Genomic DNA, 18,224 nt, shown 5'->3' on the forward strand with positions numbered 1-18,224 from the left:
AGAAGGGAAAGATGCGCCTGATTGGAAATATACCTGCTAGGATTTTATCTACAAGGCCGTTAAGGTCTACTATACACAGCCATACCATGAACAACATCTTGAATTAAAGGAGAGGATGCAAGAATTTTACGTGGAAACATACAATATGAATACATGCGCCTGTTTGGCATAAAGATTAGTCTAAGTATGACCACACAGAGGCTCACGCTGGGCGCATTCGGAAGGAGAGAATGTGAGAGGAATGTAGTGGAAGCTTCATCAAAAGAAAATCCAGATGGTGAATTAGTAATCGAGTCTATTGAAATAGACGTAATATCAAGAGCACGACTTCCTCAACCAAATGAAAAGTAGCATATACAAAGAGGACGAGAACAAAAATGCCGATGACAATAGTGAAAAACAACCCAAGAGACACTTTGATCCGATTTGTACTAGGAACCGATAGCAAAACGGATGAATAGACTAAACGAACATGCATTGGTAATCATTGTACACTGGACTGGCTATGCCTCATGTGGTGCAGAATTAGAAGTACAAAACACGAAACCCGTCGTTCTTCACACCGCCGAAAGAACTGCCGAAATTTACGCCATCAGAAAACTGATGAGAATAAAATACTGGCACAACTCAGACAAAAACTATGCATGAATTGAACCACTTAGTTCCATCCTTCACAAGGGCAGTTCAGAAGGGTGTAAAGGTAAGAATTCCATAAAAAAAAGCAAGTTACCATGGAAAACGAAATAACAATCGGAAGCCAAAAAGGAACTCTAGACAAATGCTGTTCTGAGAAAGAAGTACAACTGTGTAATGCAAGATATTTCATGCCTAGACTGGCAGAACAAGCACTGTCGGAACAATGAAAGTTTTCTATATGCCGCATCAAGCAATTCGAGAGGACAAACTAGCAGCAAGCATATTTGACGCCTCGTAGTCAATATGAGCAATGTTCTGAATGAAAACCTTCAAGCTCGAGAAAATTTGAACCCAGATGTACAAACAATGAATTTTCGAAACCGCTCCGTTGCAATTAATTGCAGGCGTGGAGAAATCAAAACATTCAGGCAGGAGGAAATTGGAATACACATGTATTAACACTAATAATGTGGCAACGTGATAATGAATTTCCGAAACTACTCGGTTATAATGGCCGCAAACAGTTCTATTAGAGTTGATAACTATGCTCGGAACATCAAAAGAAAACCAGGCAACAGGAGTCACACAGAACAGAAGCAAAAATAATTTTTGCCGAGCTGCAATGAATCCTAGGAAATGGAGATCAAACAGTGTATTAAGAAATTAATACACATCAAGGTACTTCTCGTGCCTAATCAGGCCAGACCAGCACTAAAAATGAAATGGGACCGAAGAATATCGTCGGCCGTGTTCTATCAAAAATATGGACGAGTGAAATGCTGACGAAACGCAGTGCGTCCAGCCTGGGCAAAAATATTTGGTCCGCTGGAATTTGTAAAGCCATTCACCGTAACTGATACTATCAGCTTTCAATGAGTGGGGAAAACAAACGGGAATATCTTAGGAAAACCCTCTTCCAGACCAAAGTAAATGATCTATGGAGGAATGCATCGAGGAAGTTAAACAAATTCAGACTAAATACTTGTACAGTACATCATCAAGAAGAAACGGAACATAATTTCACTGGAATTTACTTCCTCGGATGCAAGCCCTGCGGTGTAAGTGCAGTGGGCATCGAAATTTTATAGCGGAGACAATGCTGATGCTGGCAAAGAATAGTGTAGCTCGAATAAAGACGGTGTGGTGTGGAGTTACACCAAGAACAATATAAAACGTGAAATTGACCGATCTTTGGACCACTGCTAAGATTGAACGGCATTTGATAGAAAAAGAAAATGCGTGAAGCTTCCAATGAACAGATACTTCAAACAATAGGGATTGTTCAATGGAAGAACGATGAGTATACGTCAGCGGCAATAAAAATCCAGCAGTTCTAACGTCAGTTCTAAAAATCCAGTAGTTCTAAGTCTGTCGCAAAAATTTTCTGTAAGGAATCCGAGTTGCTGCAGACTAAATCAGAGCCGTGCTACAAAAATCCGGATAATAACGGAAGGACAGAAAGAGATGAATCACGTGTTGCATATACGTCGGAAACTATTGCAAAACTAGGTGTTGAAGGCGACAGACTTGGCAGTTACTTGAACATTTGGAAAGCAGCTGCGTGAATGTTTCCTCCCGTGAACAATATAACACAAGGTCAACAGTCCACTAAAGTAAATACCACTGAAACCCGTCTCATTTGGATAGAACAAAATGCGTATACCAAAAAAAAGAATTGAATTCAACGAGCAAGCGAATGTGAACACAAAACGCGAATGCCAAATGCTTTAATTCAAAGAAGGCCTATCGAAACTTAACGGACGCTTTCAGTAGGTTCCACATAACAAGACGAGCAGCACGGGAACTCATTACACGATGTAAGTCTCGTGGCAGTTCGTTCGAAACGTATGTAGATAAACTTGACTAATATAAGAACTGGATTTTGGACAATCGGAGCACGAAAATAAGTGCAAGTAGTAATACAACAGTGCGCTGTTTGGAGAAAGAACGTTGTAACAGGAAGTACATATACCTGCCGATGGAGTGATGCTGACCATTTGAAATAGCTGGCGTTTCACCGGTGCTCTGGGAGCAACTACAAATAAAGGAGACATTGTCAAACTACGTAGCAATTTATGTAGCAGCCGAAGTTTTCTACGGGCTTTTCAGAGCTTCCCAGCTCGAAAAGAATGAGACTCAGGAAAATAAAGGGTTTAATGCGGTCAAGAGCACATTACATCGCAATACAACTCCAGATTTCATCACCAATCACCCAGTGGAAATGCCTTCCGGAAAAACGCACCACGGTGGTGTAGTTTCTATGAAAGATTCATCCGTAGTTTCCACTGCGAAAAGCCATCAGCCGACGTGTATCAAGTTTTGGAAAACAATACCTAAATATACGAAGTAGATGACATCATGAACGATCAGTTGTTAACATAGGCTTGCGATGAATTTGGTGAACCTACTTTAACTCCTGCTGATCCGACTGGTGGAAACAAAACTAGGAGGAGTCTGAAGAATACGACGCCAACCTTAAACAAAAATGTAGTCTATGTTAAGTTACGAAAGCATGGTAATGTATGGCGCTCCGAACAGACGAAAGAATTTAGGAGCGTGAAAACGAAAGTAGCTAAGAAATATCACCGGGGACTGAAGGAAGATGACGTCTGCTTACTTGGAGAATGACTTTTAAGAGCCTCTTGGAAAAAGGAAAGTTTCCCAAACATAGACGAAACCTCGAAGGTCTGCATACGGAATACATCCGAAAGCAAATTGCTTCGAAGGCCCACAAAGTTGGTTTATTTGCGACACCGGGAAGACGTAGCAACAGGATTAACGAAAAGATCACAGAGAATTCGAACAACAGCCGTGACTGGAAAAATTCCATCTTCTGACAACGCTTTCAAAAGCAGGCTTTCGGATCCTGAAATGTCATAGGGCGTATAACCCGCACAAGAGCACATCCGTAGTACAATTGGCGTGTACATGGTACTTGCCAAAACTAGAGCTGGGATCCGAACGACACCCCGTCTCCCAGAAGGAAACCACCGGCGAGAAAATGCAAATACAACACGGCCGGCTGTAGGACTAGTAGAGCCCATTTGTAGCGCAGGCCGGAGACTAGATGGGCAGAAGTGCACGCTGGATACCCTTGCAAATAGCCGCAATCAAAAGCAGACGATCGGAACCCGAAATCACGCAGGACTAACACTCGAGAAGACAGCCCCAGTACGATTCGTTTGTACATGGCACTTGCCAGGAGTAGTGCCGGGCGAGGAACAAAGTCCAGTCCACCAGCAAGAGTTCACGGGCGAGGAAATGCGAAGGAGTTGACAGTCGGTGACGGCACCAGTGGTGATCAAGGGCATCCTCTGCAACGCAAGGAGGAGAGTAAACACCAAGAAAAAAAAACAGCTGCAATCGCAAAGAAATGGACTACTTACTATAGCTGCTGCACGGCCGGGCTCCGCTCCAGGCCGAAGGCGACTTAAGGTCGCCGCAATAGCTAAAAGCTGGCGAGGCAATTTTCCAAATGTCGTTTGCTCCCGAGATACCACATTTCGCTCGATAGCACTGACGCGCCCGGGCTACCTCGTCACGAAATGGTGGGGTCGGGGTGGCAAGGACATTTGGAACGGGTTAATGTCCCTGGCGCAACCGAATGAGGACGGCTGCCAGCTATAGCCTGCGCCGAGCGAGCTAAGCCTTGCGTCAAGCTAAACCTGAAGCTACACGCGCCGCCACAGCGCACGTTGTCCGTCCTCTTCGATTTCGTCACGGAGGTGACCCGATGTGGTCGCAGCTATGGCCACAAACTTCGGGCTTACAATTATTCACCTGAACTGAACCTGCGTGTTTTCGAACGCAGCTACACTTAATTGACTGCTGCAACTTATCGAAAGCGTGCGCCACCCTCGCCAACTTTGAGACCATCTAGCATCTCACTTGATGAGCATTTAAGCTCGCTGCGAAGAATGGTCGTTGCGCAGATCAGCGGTGAGTAGCCACGCTCCGACATCCACAGTTAACGGCCAGGGGACGACTGCTGGTCAGTACGATTTCATCTGGAACGTAGGGAAGAAAATACGTGTTTAGGTTTGAGCAGGAACCAGTGCAGCAAAATTTTCGCGACCATCTTGGCCGCATTTCTGGCCGAAGTTTCCCATTCCTGCACCACATGAACACATTTATTGACAAAAAAAAATACGCAGTAGAAGAGACTTCCAGAGCATAACAAGCACGGCTGAGACCCACATATATGCTTCTGTGTGACCGGCAGTTTGAAAGAAGTTTCAAAACCAGGTACAGTGACTTGATAAAGTATACTTCGAACTTGAAATATCAAGCGGTATTGTCAGCCGTTCACGTTTTCAAACATATTGATCAAGAAAGCAATCCGTAAATTAACAGTTGGGCTTCCCGCTCCTTATAAGCACGTTTCAATCATCATAGTTACCTAGAAAATGAAAAATATATATCACTGAATCGCCGAACACACGACGATGGCACAAAACGTGTGTAGCTAGAAGTCACCACCCTTAAGTGAAGCAACTCCGCCCTTCAACAAAGGATCCTCCAACCGGCGTTGCGGAACCTTCCAACATTTAGTCTTACGTTAACTGCAGTTACCACAAATCTTACTAAGGTCGCTTACGTGAGCCTTACGTAATGTCCCTCTTTGCATCTTCTAGTCAGCTTAGAAAGCGTAACTGAAGCTGACCACACGCAGATGATCCCATTTAGAAACCAAGGAAAACCGCGTATGTGTAATAGTGAAGGCAAGTTACAGGAACTTGAATTCAATTGGCTACGAAATAAATCAATTAGTATTACCCCCATTACAACGCTGCAGTCTAATAATGCGACTAAAATACTTGAGGTCAAGAAAAACTTTACCACGTTTTTCATTGCCACAAAAACTCAGGTTTATTTCCTGAGAATTCTGACTTTCACAATATGGGAAATTTCCCACCTTTTGGCAACGCTGCCTGGGATGTCCTCGTGCACCACCATCGAAAACGGACACCTGGAAAACCGAAACGACCGAGGACTTTACTCCAGGACACAGCCGAAGTAAGAGTCGTCTGTAAGCGATATACTGACCAGGACCGAGTCCGGACCCGCCTGCCAGGAGGACGCCATCGGTGAGGGAATTCAATGGAACAAACACAGTAGGCCACGGTACGAGCGGTGCTCAAGACCATCTCCTGGGTTGACGTCGGGAGGATGGCAAACGTGGAGCAGCACGCTGGATTTCGTACTCGTGGGCCGCCATCAAAAGCGGATGTAGGGATCCTGGAACAACAATATTCGCATTCAGCATTTCCACTAAAATACTTGAGCACGTAGTTCACAAGAGATTACCCGAGGTTTTTGAAAAAGCACGAATTTCGCTATCCCAGATTGGTTATCCACAGGATAAAGCAACTCAGCCAGCCTTACTGCAAACAAATTAAAATATCGACCAAAGGTTACATACAGAGTGACTGTGTCCGGTCCCAAGGAAGGCTTTCGATTCAGTCATACCAAGTACTTTTCAGTAAGCTGTCTTCTTACAGAATTAGAGAGACTAAGCCTAATTATAAACCATCTCAAAAATCTCAGTGCCCTTCCACTCTGAAGAAGGATGATCAGTGAAGCTGTGTATGTGTGCCCCTTAATGGCGAACTGCACCTGCGCCGCGGGTCGGCCCGGCATTCCACTATCTTCGGTATCGGCCCACGTATGGGGAGTGCTTAACCTCTGCGCCACCTCAGCCGCGGGTCGGCGTGGTATTGCACTATCTTCGGGATCGGCTCACGTATGGGGAGTGCTTAACCCCTGCGTCACCTCAGCCGCTGGTCGGCGTGGTATTGCACTATCTTCGGGATCGGCTCACGTATGGGGAGTGCTTAACGCCTGCGTCACCTCCGCCGCGGGTAGGCCCGGTATTTCATTATCTTCGGGATCGGTCCACGTATGGGAGGAAGCCAAGTGCATTCTACTTCACTGCTGGTGTAAACATTCGGTACTGGCGTAATCCTGTTGCTGCGAAAATTTACACCCGGAACAAAATAAGATGCACTTGGTTACTGCAATATTAGCCATTTGTCTGAGCTTTGCGCCACCTGGTCAGTGCACCTTGCAAGCCACTCCCGTTTACAGCGCCGCCACAACGCCCCATCCTCCTGCGTTTACCCGAATACAAGCTAAACCTCTAGTATCTTCGGAGTTGGCCTAATTAATGACGTTTTATTCCAGCAGGGCCGCGTCAATCGTGGCGCGTACTCGACACGAACGCAAGTGGCGTCTGACGAGTACGCCGGAGGTGAAGGCTAGAGTTTTGTGGCGACACGCTGACGATCATGGGGGAACTAGCCCTCGACAGCTTCGCTGTAAAAACCGTAATCAGTATGTTTCACTGGGTTTATCATCGTCCAAGCTAATCTCAGCCATTACACGTGTACCAAAAGGCTCATTACCCCATCAACCACGAACATTGCCTAGAGGTACATTAGATGTATCAGTTGGAGATTCGATACCTCCAATAGAGGTTGATATTTGCTCTAGTTTACGAGAAAATAACGTTGATGGTACTGTCAAAAGTCCTTTTTTAACGTTTAAAAATGTTATATAAATGTCTCTGCTAGATATTCGCTGCATTTTTTGGATATTAGTGTAAGGTTGAAATGCGCTATAACCGCGTTACCCAGATTACATTTTGTACATTCACATTACTATGTGGGAACAGCTTAGCATATGTTTACTGACGAACCGCAAAAAAATTTAATTACATTATTGAGCAATAAAAACTCGCGAGACTCACTGGCGTATCACGGCTTTGGTCACAAGATCAGATACTTCGCGTGAACGCACAAGCTTTCACGCGTGCCCGCCTCGCGGGCGTGCAGAGTCTATTCTTCAGGACCTCACACCTGGTACGAGTACATAATTGAATTACATCACATTTTAAGAGTAAATTGAACGCGAAAATAGTGTAAAGGCAAACATGGCAAGACGTGGCAAGAATCGGAGAAGAAAATTGTGGAACTTTGTGCTTCTAACCTTAATATCAAGTTGGATCCCTTCGATATTGAGCGCGCTCATAGAATTGGCAGATACAGCTCTAATAGAAACAGACCCATAATTATCAAATTAGCTCATTTCAAAGTAAAACAACACATTCTTTCAAATGCTAAACAACTTAGAGGGTCCAGCTACAGCATATCGGAAGACTACTCAGCTAACACTCGGCATGCACGTAAACAACTAATCGAGTTCGGCAAGTCGCAACAGAAACCTTTCAAACTCCGGTACGACAAACTAATCGTGGATAACAGAAGTTACAAGTATGATAACACTACAAACAGAGTTATATCAACTTCATAGCTACCATCACGCACTATCGCAAAACCATATAGCATCCCTGTATCATTCGTTTATACTAACATTAGAAGCTTATTGCCCAAACGCGAAGCACTCTGTAGCCTTATCGATTCTGCTGATTGTAAGCTTCTTGTACTAACAGAAACGTGGCTGAATTCTACCGTCGATAACACAGAGCTTAATTCTTTCCTTCCTGATTTTGACATATTTAGGCGGGATCGTGTAGGCAAACGCGGAGGAGGTGTTCTGATAGCTGCCCATCGCAGCCTTTGTTGCTCCATTATCAATATCACTTCACCTCTAGAAATCTTATTCGTATTGTGCAGTTCTTCATACCTACAAACTATTATCGGTGTATGCTATCGCCCCCCCGATGCAGATGCTTCCTTCACTATTCACTTCCACGAGGCACTGCAAACTGTTACGAAGTCATTTAATCATGCACAACTACTACTCTTAGGTGACTAACTTTCCTGATATAACATGGTCCGAACCAGCCATAACACTGTCTAAAAATAACCTTGAATGTAATTTTCTTAACACATGCCTCACCTTTGGTTTGACGCAGCTAGTGTCTACCCCAACGCGGAAAAACGAACAGTGCTCTAACATACTCGACCTTATCTTAACATCCCATCCCGACAGTGTTTCTTCTATAACACATCTACCAGAACTAAGTGATCACTCTGTACTACATGCAGAATTATCCTGGCAGCTACCTCATTGCAAAAAATCAAAAAAGAAAATAACACTCTACGATAAAGGTGATTACATCAGCATCAACAATGCACTAACCGAGTTTTACAACTGGTTCATTATAGATTTCCCGAAGCGCACAGTAGACGCCAACTGGACGCTTTTTAAAAATAAAATGATCGAACTCACTACGACTTACATACCAACCATCATTTTAACAGAGCGACCTTCGTCCCCATGGTTCAACAACACATTAAAACGACTAAACAATAAAAAGAAAAGATTGTTTCGTAAAGCCAAGCGTTCCAATACCGCTCCGGCCTGGGAAAAATATTACGTCACTGAAAAGGAGTTTGATTCCTTAGCCGCAACAGCTAAACGAACCTTCTACTCAACTACACTCCCTAACATGCTGCAAAACAATCCCAAACAATTCTGGAAATACATTAACCCAAATAACCGTAAACCATTACTATTATATGAAAACGATAATAACCGTGTTCCAGACCACAAAGTATCTGAAGTACTAAACTCTGTCTTCTCTTCCGTGTTCACTTCTGAACCTAACACTGACCTCCCAGACTGTCCTTACCTCAACAACCCAACGATGCCTGACATAACAATCGAAGCACATGGTATCACCAAGCTAATTGAGTCCCTCAAATTAACATCCTCTGCCGGCATCGACGGCATCAATTCCAAAATGCTTAAGAACACCGCGCACATCTCTAGTGTATTTTTGTGTCATATCTTTTAGCAATCATTATCATCTGGAGTGGTGCCGCAAGACTGGAAAATAGGTAAGATAATTCCAGTACCAAAAAAAGTATCATCATCATCGTGCCACAATTACCGTCCAATTTCCCTCATCAGTGTTTGTTCTAAACTAATGGAGCATATAATTTATTCTCATATTGTAAACTTCCTAACATCCGCTAATTTCTTTAATCCAAATCAACACGGTTTTCAGAAAGGCATGTCCTGCGAGACTCAACTAGCCCTATTCGTTAATGACATCAGCTCGCATCTTGATCAAAACATACCCATAGACGCCCTCTTCCTAGATTTCCAAAAAGCTTTCGACAAGGTTCCTCATGAACGGCTCTTTCTAAAACTATCATGTCTTAATCTTAACCCTCGTGTTCTCCAATGGATACGCAACTTTCTCACTAACAGTCAACAGTTCGTTTACGCTAACCAATGCTCGTCTACCTTATCACCCGTTATCTCTGGCGTGCCACAAGGCACAGTCCTGGAACCACTACTCTTCTTAATATACATTAACGACTTACCTATAGGCTGTTCTTCCAAAATTCGTTTATTTGCCGATGACTGTGTAATCTATCGTCCTATTACTAACGACGCTGATTCTCGCGCCCTCCAGTCCGACCTTAACGTCATTGAAACTTGGTGTAACAATTGGCTAATGTCCCTCAACGTCAAAAAAACATCACTACTTTCTTTCCATCGTCGCCAATCATTTATGTCAGCTAATTACACTATCGCCGGTTCGGAAATTTGTGCTGTGACTTCATATAAATACCTAGGCGTTAACTTGTCCAATAACCTCAGTTGGTCCTCACATTTGCAACATTAGCAATGATGCCAATCGTCTACTAAGCTACCTGCGCCGTAATCTAAGTCTTGTCCCGCACTCAGTAAAACTACTCGCATACTTAACAATCGTTCGACCCAAACTAGAATACGCATGCTCAGTATGGGACCCACACCAATCTAACCTGGTAACAGCACTAGAATCCATACAGAATCGTGCAGCAAGGTTCATTCATTCTGACTACTCTTACCACACTAGCGTTACTAAACTTAAATCATCTCTGAAACTTCCAACCCTCGAGCAGCGCCGCAAAACAGCAAGACTGTGCCTCTTTTACAAATTTTATCACTCACTACTTCATCAGACCGACATCACGCCTGCGCATCGCACTTCATCCCGTCATGGCCATTCAAAGGCTGTTTATCCCCCTCCAGCTCGCACCTCCGCTCATCTTAACTCTTTCTTCATTCAAACAGCGAAAGACTGGAATCATCTACCTTCTGAAGCGGTGCACCACTCCAGTCATTCATCGTTCAAGGCATTTATTGAAAATATTATGTAAATATGCCCACCCCTCATGTAAAACACCAAATGGGGTATTTGAGGTACCAATAAATAAATAAATAAATGAGAAGCAAGCATGATAGTCACGAACTATAATTTGAGCAAGTCAGAAAACATGTTTGTAATAGGGAAACTGAAAAAGAAACGCCTCTGGGAGGACAACTAGTCATGTGCGGTCAAAAAATTTGTCAGGTCCTTACAAAATACATTGGATGCCACGCGATATGCATATTATATGTACGAACTTTAGGCGATACTGTTCAAACAGTGTGCACCAATAAACTATAGCTACGAATTGGTGCTTGAATGATATCCTATGTACATCCAAAATACGTGATCTGGTAGCCTAGCAATCATGTAGATAGTAAGTCCTATAAACAGCCACGCTTTTTTCTTACAGATACTGCACGTACGCGAGACGTAACAGGTACGTGACTTTAATACGTTGGATCAATTACAGACGTTGAAGAGACGTTCGTGGTTCCCAGGGTACGCTTTTGGATTTCCTTTATAGCTATGATCAGTTGCATCCCATTAATGGAAAAAGTACTATTGTACGCGGATGACATGAATTTTTTTCTTTTTGCTGCTGAATTAACAGATAAAAACAAATAGGTGGTTAGGAGAGGTGGCAAAGATGCTAAATGTAAACGAGCTGCAATTGAACCTCAATAAAACAGACCTAAAATATGAGTACTTTAAGCAAGAGAGCGAGTAATGTTTTTAGTTTCTATATGTGTATTGATAATATAGAGCGCAACTAAGCATATTTTGGATTTTCTTTTTCGTGAATTTGTCTTGGATTGAGCATGTTAACAATTTCAACCTGAAACTGCCACGCTTAACAGACGGTTTAGGAAGGATGAGACAGCAAATAGCAGCCAGGTTCCCCAGGTCAAGTCTATTTCTCTGATACAATTAGATGCTGTATTGTATTCTCATATGGGGCTCAACTACTCAACACCAAATTGCTAGCCATGTTGCAAAAAAAGCAGCCGTGCACTTGCAATTTTGGTAAACACAGACCGTACGAGGAATTTTCGTGACCATTACGAATTGCTCTGTGCAAGCAGACCACAGACGTGCGAACTCGTGACATGCATTTACAACGAGAATAAGAGATAAAACTGAAAGGAAACTTGATAAAAATTTTCAGCTCAGAAATGCGTGAACGATTGTAAAAACCAAGGAAAAATTATGGTAGACAGCATCAGCTTCTAGACCACTGCTTTCGAGAATGATATAGCAATTTTTGAAATTCACATTCAACGAGCGAAGACTCCGAGACATTTCACAAAATCACTTGAGAGAACTGTTAAGGGCGCAAGCTTGGTAATTTTTACCCCAGGGCTTAGGTAGTACAAAACCAGACACGTTTTTGTTGCCATTCTATGTTTGCTCTGTATTTAAACTTCCGCAACAAATGGTTAGTCTGCTTTCTTTACCCGATTGGTTATAGAATATTAAGTTGACTAATTTTGCGATATCTTGAGCTCTGTTTGCCGTACGATAAATGCATTTTCTGTTCACATATTTCTTGTCCAGTCATTGATGTTGATATTGCTATAGTGCATCAACATTTATACTCAATCGATTTATTTTTGTAGAACGATGGCATCATGCTACCACTGTCACTCGAGTAAAAAATATTGATGACATGGGCCCACTCTGGTGTAGACGAGCATGTTTAGTCCCTGGTTTTTTTCTTGGATGCTTTGTGCTTTGTCGTAAGTTTGTTTTCGAAATGAGCATAAAACATTTCTAACTAGAAGGGAAGATCAAACTGAAATAAACGAACTGAAACAGCAAGGTTTATTTTTAACCACTCGAGGGCAGCCGCAGTACAAGAAGTTTGTACGAGGTACTTACCCGTTGTACAGTGCAAGGCAACGAGCAATCTGGTCTGCCAGCAAGACCACACCGGCAAGGGTCGGTCACTGTACGGGTGGTGCTCAGGGGCCATCTCCTCTGGGACGTGGGAGGATGGCAAACGTGGAGCAGCGCACTGGATATCGTCCTACACGTGGGCCGCAATCATAAGCAGAGGTCAAGATCCTGAAAGAACAAGGCATGGGCATGGCAGTGTCACTAACACTCGGATGGCAATTAAACCGTTCACCAACATTCCGCAGCAAATGTTCGTGTCGGTTCTCCCGGCGCGCGAGGGACAAGTGGTGTCCGATGCGACTTGGGCCATGGAACAGCATAACCCTACAAGCTGCTTCCTGCCACAACTTGTCCTTTGATTAACTGGTGCAACTCCGAACAGCTACACTTGTGCAACGCTCTGCACGTTCGGAGACTATGCAACGATAGCTCTTAACGGTAAAAGGCCGCACCGGCAACGCCGCGGTCACAGGGCATAGCAGCGGTGCCAGCATGCAAGTTGCAATTAACCCCCTCGTCTGCATACGTACGTGAGGAAACGTACGTGAGGAAACGCGTACATACGTGAGGAACACGTACGAACACATACACGTACGTGAGGAAACGTACATACACACGAGTACATCGCTTTTTTTGCCGATTCTGGCAGGGCCACGGACATTTCATATTGCGATCGACACGGTTGTGTATATAAGAAAGCTACTCCTGCTTAGAGGGGCCATTGAAACCAACATAGGACCCGATCTTATGCAGATTACTAGGGAACTTAAGCGGACTCTTGCGGTATCAAGAACATTAAGGAAAAGGCGGCAAGGTTATATAGAACCGGAATGAAACTAGTCAAGGATAGGGGAAAGATTGCATGACGCTTGCGAAGTCCAGGTTATAGTGTGAATGTCATAACTGACGAACACTTGGAAAAAGAATCGAACACTTGCCTAAATCACATTAGGAGGTCAAATTTAGTTGTATATGGCATCCCCGAGGTGGATGGAGAAACGAGTAAGCTACTAGAAAATAAACTTGCTACGGCGTTTGTTGACAGCGGCAAGCCCAGTCACGTCGGGTCACACCCAGAGTCACCAAGCCACTCCAGCCTAGCGCGAGTTGCAACGCCAAAGCTTCAGTCTTCTCAGCAGCAAAGTGGCAAGAGCAACGAACGAACTTTCTTCGGCGTTGCACAGTTGACCAAAACTCGATTAAGACGTGCTCGTGCAGGAATCGGTAAGTATTGGAACGCATCCAGCATATATGCAATCCAAGAAACGAGGCAAAGATGCACTATACTTATGCGCCTAAATTCGCAAAAAAAGTATTCGAAAGATCAAATTTAATACTGACTAGTTAACCGAGTAATATTTTGCACGAAAGGTCAGAAAAGCTTGGAACGACAATAAAAAAAAAACTTAAGACCCGAGTGTCCGTCGCGTTCGACAAACTACATAAGCAATCGGCCGTACCACTGGTGCGGCCAAAACGATAAAGTGCCATCGTAAACGAATTATGCAGATCCAATAAGCATGCTTGAATCTGTGTGAAGCAAAGCTTTCTTGAAACGATTCATTAATCCGGCGTATTTGGCGTGATACAACAAGTGCGCACATGTGTTCTCTCTCTTAACCATGCTACACAATGCGACGAAATTTATGTAGTTGGAGTTCATTTCGTCATTTTAATTGTACCAGCCACTTCACCAGCTCCAGATGCGGGCATGCGCCGTAGCATGGAAATGAAAACGAAGCAGGCATTTCACAGAGCTTGAATTGGCGTTAGCGCGACACCCACACCCGGCGACAAAAAGTCACGAACCACATTCAAGTCCCGAGCAGCCTGTAGCAATAGCCTAATACTATACGACAACGTGGTTAGCATATTCCAGTCAAGGCCCCAAATTCAAACAACAGACTCCGTTGCGAGGTTGAGGCGATAGATATTCAGCCTTTCTCCGATTTCATGGTCCGTAATATTTTATCGCCGCGTGCACCTCCTGCTTCTTGGGCAATCGCCGTTCTGGACACGTACCAATGCACCACCCACTAAAAGCGCTCCTGCACTTACGTTTAGGTGCACGCTAAAGAATCCCAAATGCTCAAAAGTGATCTGGAGACCCCGTTACTGCGTGCCTCAATGAAATGCACGACGCCTTCGCCAAGAGGCGATGCGTCGTGTGAGGCAGCAACATTGCTGACCATCACGCCGGCTGTACGTAATGGAGCACAACAACGCCAAAGCAAGCGTCTCGCTTTGTGCCATCTGCACTACGCGCTCAAACGCCGGCACACGTGGTCTACACAAGGTAGCGTTTAACAAACTCGCCAATAGAGTACTCAACTGAACGCTAAATCGCGAAATAACGCAAACAGCAGACAAAGCTTCGCTTACATACATTCTCCCAGTGCGTGGGATTCACTTTTTTTTTTCATTATAATTTCAATGTACTATCACGTTCAATATGAGATACAGCATGAAAGTGCAAAGCAGTCGCGCGTTGTAGCTCATACTGAGCGTAATTGTGCATGCGCAGTGCCCACCAACTACGCTCTCCATCGATATAGGTAGCGTTATAAATAGACAATTATCGCGCCAATTATGTACGTGTGATATTTACCAGTAGTAGCAGGGCTCCAAGCGAAGTCTGCCAGTAGGACGCCGTGGGTGTGCAACTGCAATGGAGCCAACGCGGTCAGCCACGGTATACGAGCGGTGCTCAAGACCGTCTCCTGGGGTGACGTTGGGAGGACGGCAGACGTGGAGCAGCACGCTGGATATCCTTCCACACTCGTGGTCCGCAATCTCGAAAGCGGACGTCGGGATCCTGAAACGACAACAAGGTTTATTTTTTTCGCCACTCCGAGACATATTCGTGCAGTACGAATGGTCAGTACATGGCACTTACCCGTAGTAGTGCAAAGCGACGGCCAATGTCTCGCCGGCAAGAAACACGCCCACCGGCGAGGGAACAGGGTAGACCACGTAGCGAGTGGTGCTCTGGAACATAGCAAGGACAGCAAGTCAACACACAAAAAGAAACGAAAAAGCAACAAAGGCAACGAAACGGGCCGCGTACTGTAGCTGCTGCCCGGGCCGAGCTCCGATGAACACCGCAGGCGGCATCCGGCGTCGAGTGCTGCAGTAACAGTATTAGTAGCAGCTAAAAAGCTGGCGAGGCAATTTCCGAATGCCGTTTGCTTCCCGAGATTCCACGTTTCGCTCGATAGCACTGACGCGCCCGGGCTACCTTGTCACGAAACAGTGGGGTCGGGGTCGCAACGCAAATCGGATGGGTCCGTGTCCCTGACGAAGTCGAAAGAGGACGGCTATCAGCTAGCCTGCCTAGTGTGAGCTAAGCCTTGTGTCAGCTAAACCTGAAGCTATTCGCGCCGCCAACCCGCACACACGTGGCCCGTCCTCCTCGATTCCGGCACGGAGAAGACCCGTGTGGCCGCAAGCCATGCCCACGAAACCTCGGGCTTACAGCTAAGCAACAAAAGTAGCTACGCAATTTTCAAATGCAGGATACAATCGTAGCGAGCGCTAATTAGTGTAACTGAACGAACAGTTAACTACTCTAAGGCGTGCGCCACCCTCGCCAGCTTGGGCACCACCTGTGGCACCTACTTGGTGAGCGTTTAAGACGCCCGACGCGTGGAAGTCTCGCAGAGACGACGCTCGCTGTGACGAGGGGTTGCTGCGCAGGTCCTCCGTTAGTGGCCACGGTCCGAGTTCCAGATCCATAGTTCATAGTCCAGTAGTCGCCGAAGAGGGAAGACGCGCACAAACAAAATAAAAAGCGAATCCTCGACTTCAGGCACGTAGAACTGTCTGCAGTCACCGCTCTTTCACGGGTCGAGAAGCGAGCAGTCTGCGGCAGCAGCCGGAAGCACACGTCGGCTGCTGCGGTGTCGGCAGGCGAGCCGGGCATCAAGTCTCTCGAAGCGTGCCTCACATTTTTGCAGGCTCGGGGGAATGAAGCCAGTTCTTGCAGAGTAGGCCCAAGGCGGGTACACGCGCAGCGTGCACCGTCGTCAAGCGCTGCCGGTGTTAGCGAGTAATTAGCAGCAGCGGGACCGCGGGTTACGGTACGACGCAAGAGAGCAGACGACAGGAGGCACGGCGAAGCAGGCAGGAAAGTGCGAAATGGCGGCCCAAGGCACGGGATGCTCGCTTTTCCAGCACGACGACTACGACGCTAAGCTCTTTGGCTCATGCGTTGATACGCCCGGGCACCCTTTTTTCTTTGCACTTTGGTGTTTTCTCGAACTACGTCACTGGCTCGCCAGTCGCCGCGCCACCGTTATCGCCACGATCTGAGCGACTGGCGATGTTAAAGTAACCAAACGAATAAAACACAAAGGAAAAAAAAAGTAGCAGCCTGCATGCATGTACCCGGACTCGGAATGTTCTAGAAGCTTCCAGATGCTTCCACTGCGATCTCGGACAGCAATGGCGTCAGCGCTGTCGCCGTCGTGTTGTCGATGTTACAACCCGCCGACGGAACCTTCGCGGTTCCCGTGGCCGCGCTCCTCGTTGGGCTCCGGCGGCTAGCATGACTTGGAACTAAACGAGAGCCCTTGTCGCGCGACGTGTTTCCAGCACTTCTTTGTGCGACGTCGTCGCCTGCTCCTGCCGTGCCGTTTCCCGTCGAACGAATATTAAAATTACAGTCTGGGCGTTTTGCGTGCAAAAAGCACATCAAATTACGATAGATAGACGCCGTACGGCCAGGGACTCCGCGGGCTAATTTTAACTATCGGGGGGTTCTTTAACGCGCATCGAAATCAAAATACACGAGTGTTCTTCTTTTTTTTTTTTGTATTTCGGTCGTTATCGATATGCGGCGGCCACAGTCGAACCTCTGAGCAGGAGCTCAGCCGCTGAATCCCACAGTCATTCGACTACCGCAGCGCGCGTTGGTTCGGACTGCTATAGTACAGCGACCCGAGCTTGCCGTATAAGAGGCATTCGCATTCCAAACGTTTCTGTCTCCGTATGACTTGCACCAGTACAGCTCCTTGCTCCGGATGTCGGTGTCCCAAAACTCCAGCATCCTGCATTTTGCAAGCAACACGATAGAAAGGCGGAAACCGAATAATAGAGAGAGTGAATAAAATGCTGTTCTTTCGCGCGCTCTGAACGACTCGGCGAAGAAACATGGCAAAAGATTTCGGAGCAGCAAAATCTCACGCGCGAAGATTTCGTAACCGCAAGACACACCGTGATGAATTATTCGATATAGCACCTAATCACAATTAACGCTTCTATATATATTTCAATTCCTTGTTCAAAACTTTCTTTACCCAAAGAGTAACGCACCCGACCCCACCGCCTGCTTCCTTCGCGCAGGTCTGGCCGATCGCAGGCTTAATTTTGTTTGCTTCTTAATTTTTTTCATGATTTTATTTAAACATTATTTTGTTTTTTGCTTTGCGTGGCGCCCTCTCAGCAGTGGTCTCGTTGGTCTATTGCATGGCGGGGGAGTCAAATTTAGCGCAGGGTAAAACAACCTTTCATTTTAGGTTGAAAACTATACGCCCGATAGTATAGATGCGGGTAATTAAGTAGCAGGGTGTTTAATCAA

The 18,224-nt window shown here is 45.5% G+C and overlaps 1 protein-coding gene across 1 annotated transcript; it reads right to left on the reverse strand.

The window, feature by feature from the left end:
- Window positions 1-5,689: 5,689 nt before the first annotated feature.
- Window positions 5,690-16,794, reverse strand: LOC142563744 (uncharacterized). The gene is made up of 5 exons (XM_075674344.1): window positions 15,714-16,794; window positions 15,543-15,634; window positions 15,255-15,461; window positions 12,629-12,814; window positions 5,690-5,874 (listed from the first exon to the last, which is right to left on the reverse strand). Exons 1-4 carry the CDS (start codon window positions 15,758-15,760, stop codon window positions 12,807-12,809), a joined length of 354 nt encoding a protein of 117 aa, XP_075530459.1. The 5' UTR covers window positions 15,761-16,794; the 3' UTR covers window positions 5,690-5,874; window positions 12,629-12,806.
- Window positions 16,795-18,224: the final 1,430 nt, after the last annotated feature.

This window comes from Dermacentor variabilis, chromosome 11 (genome assembly GCF_050947875.1).
Source record: "Dermacentor variabilis isolate Ectoservices chromosome 11, ASM5094787v1, whole genome shotgun sequence".
NCBI classification, from domain to species: Eukaryota; Metazoa; Arthropoda; class Arachnida; order Ixodida; family Ixodidae; genus Dermacentor; species Dermacentor variabilis.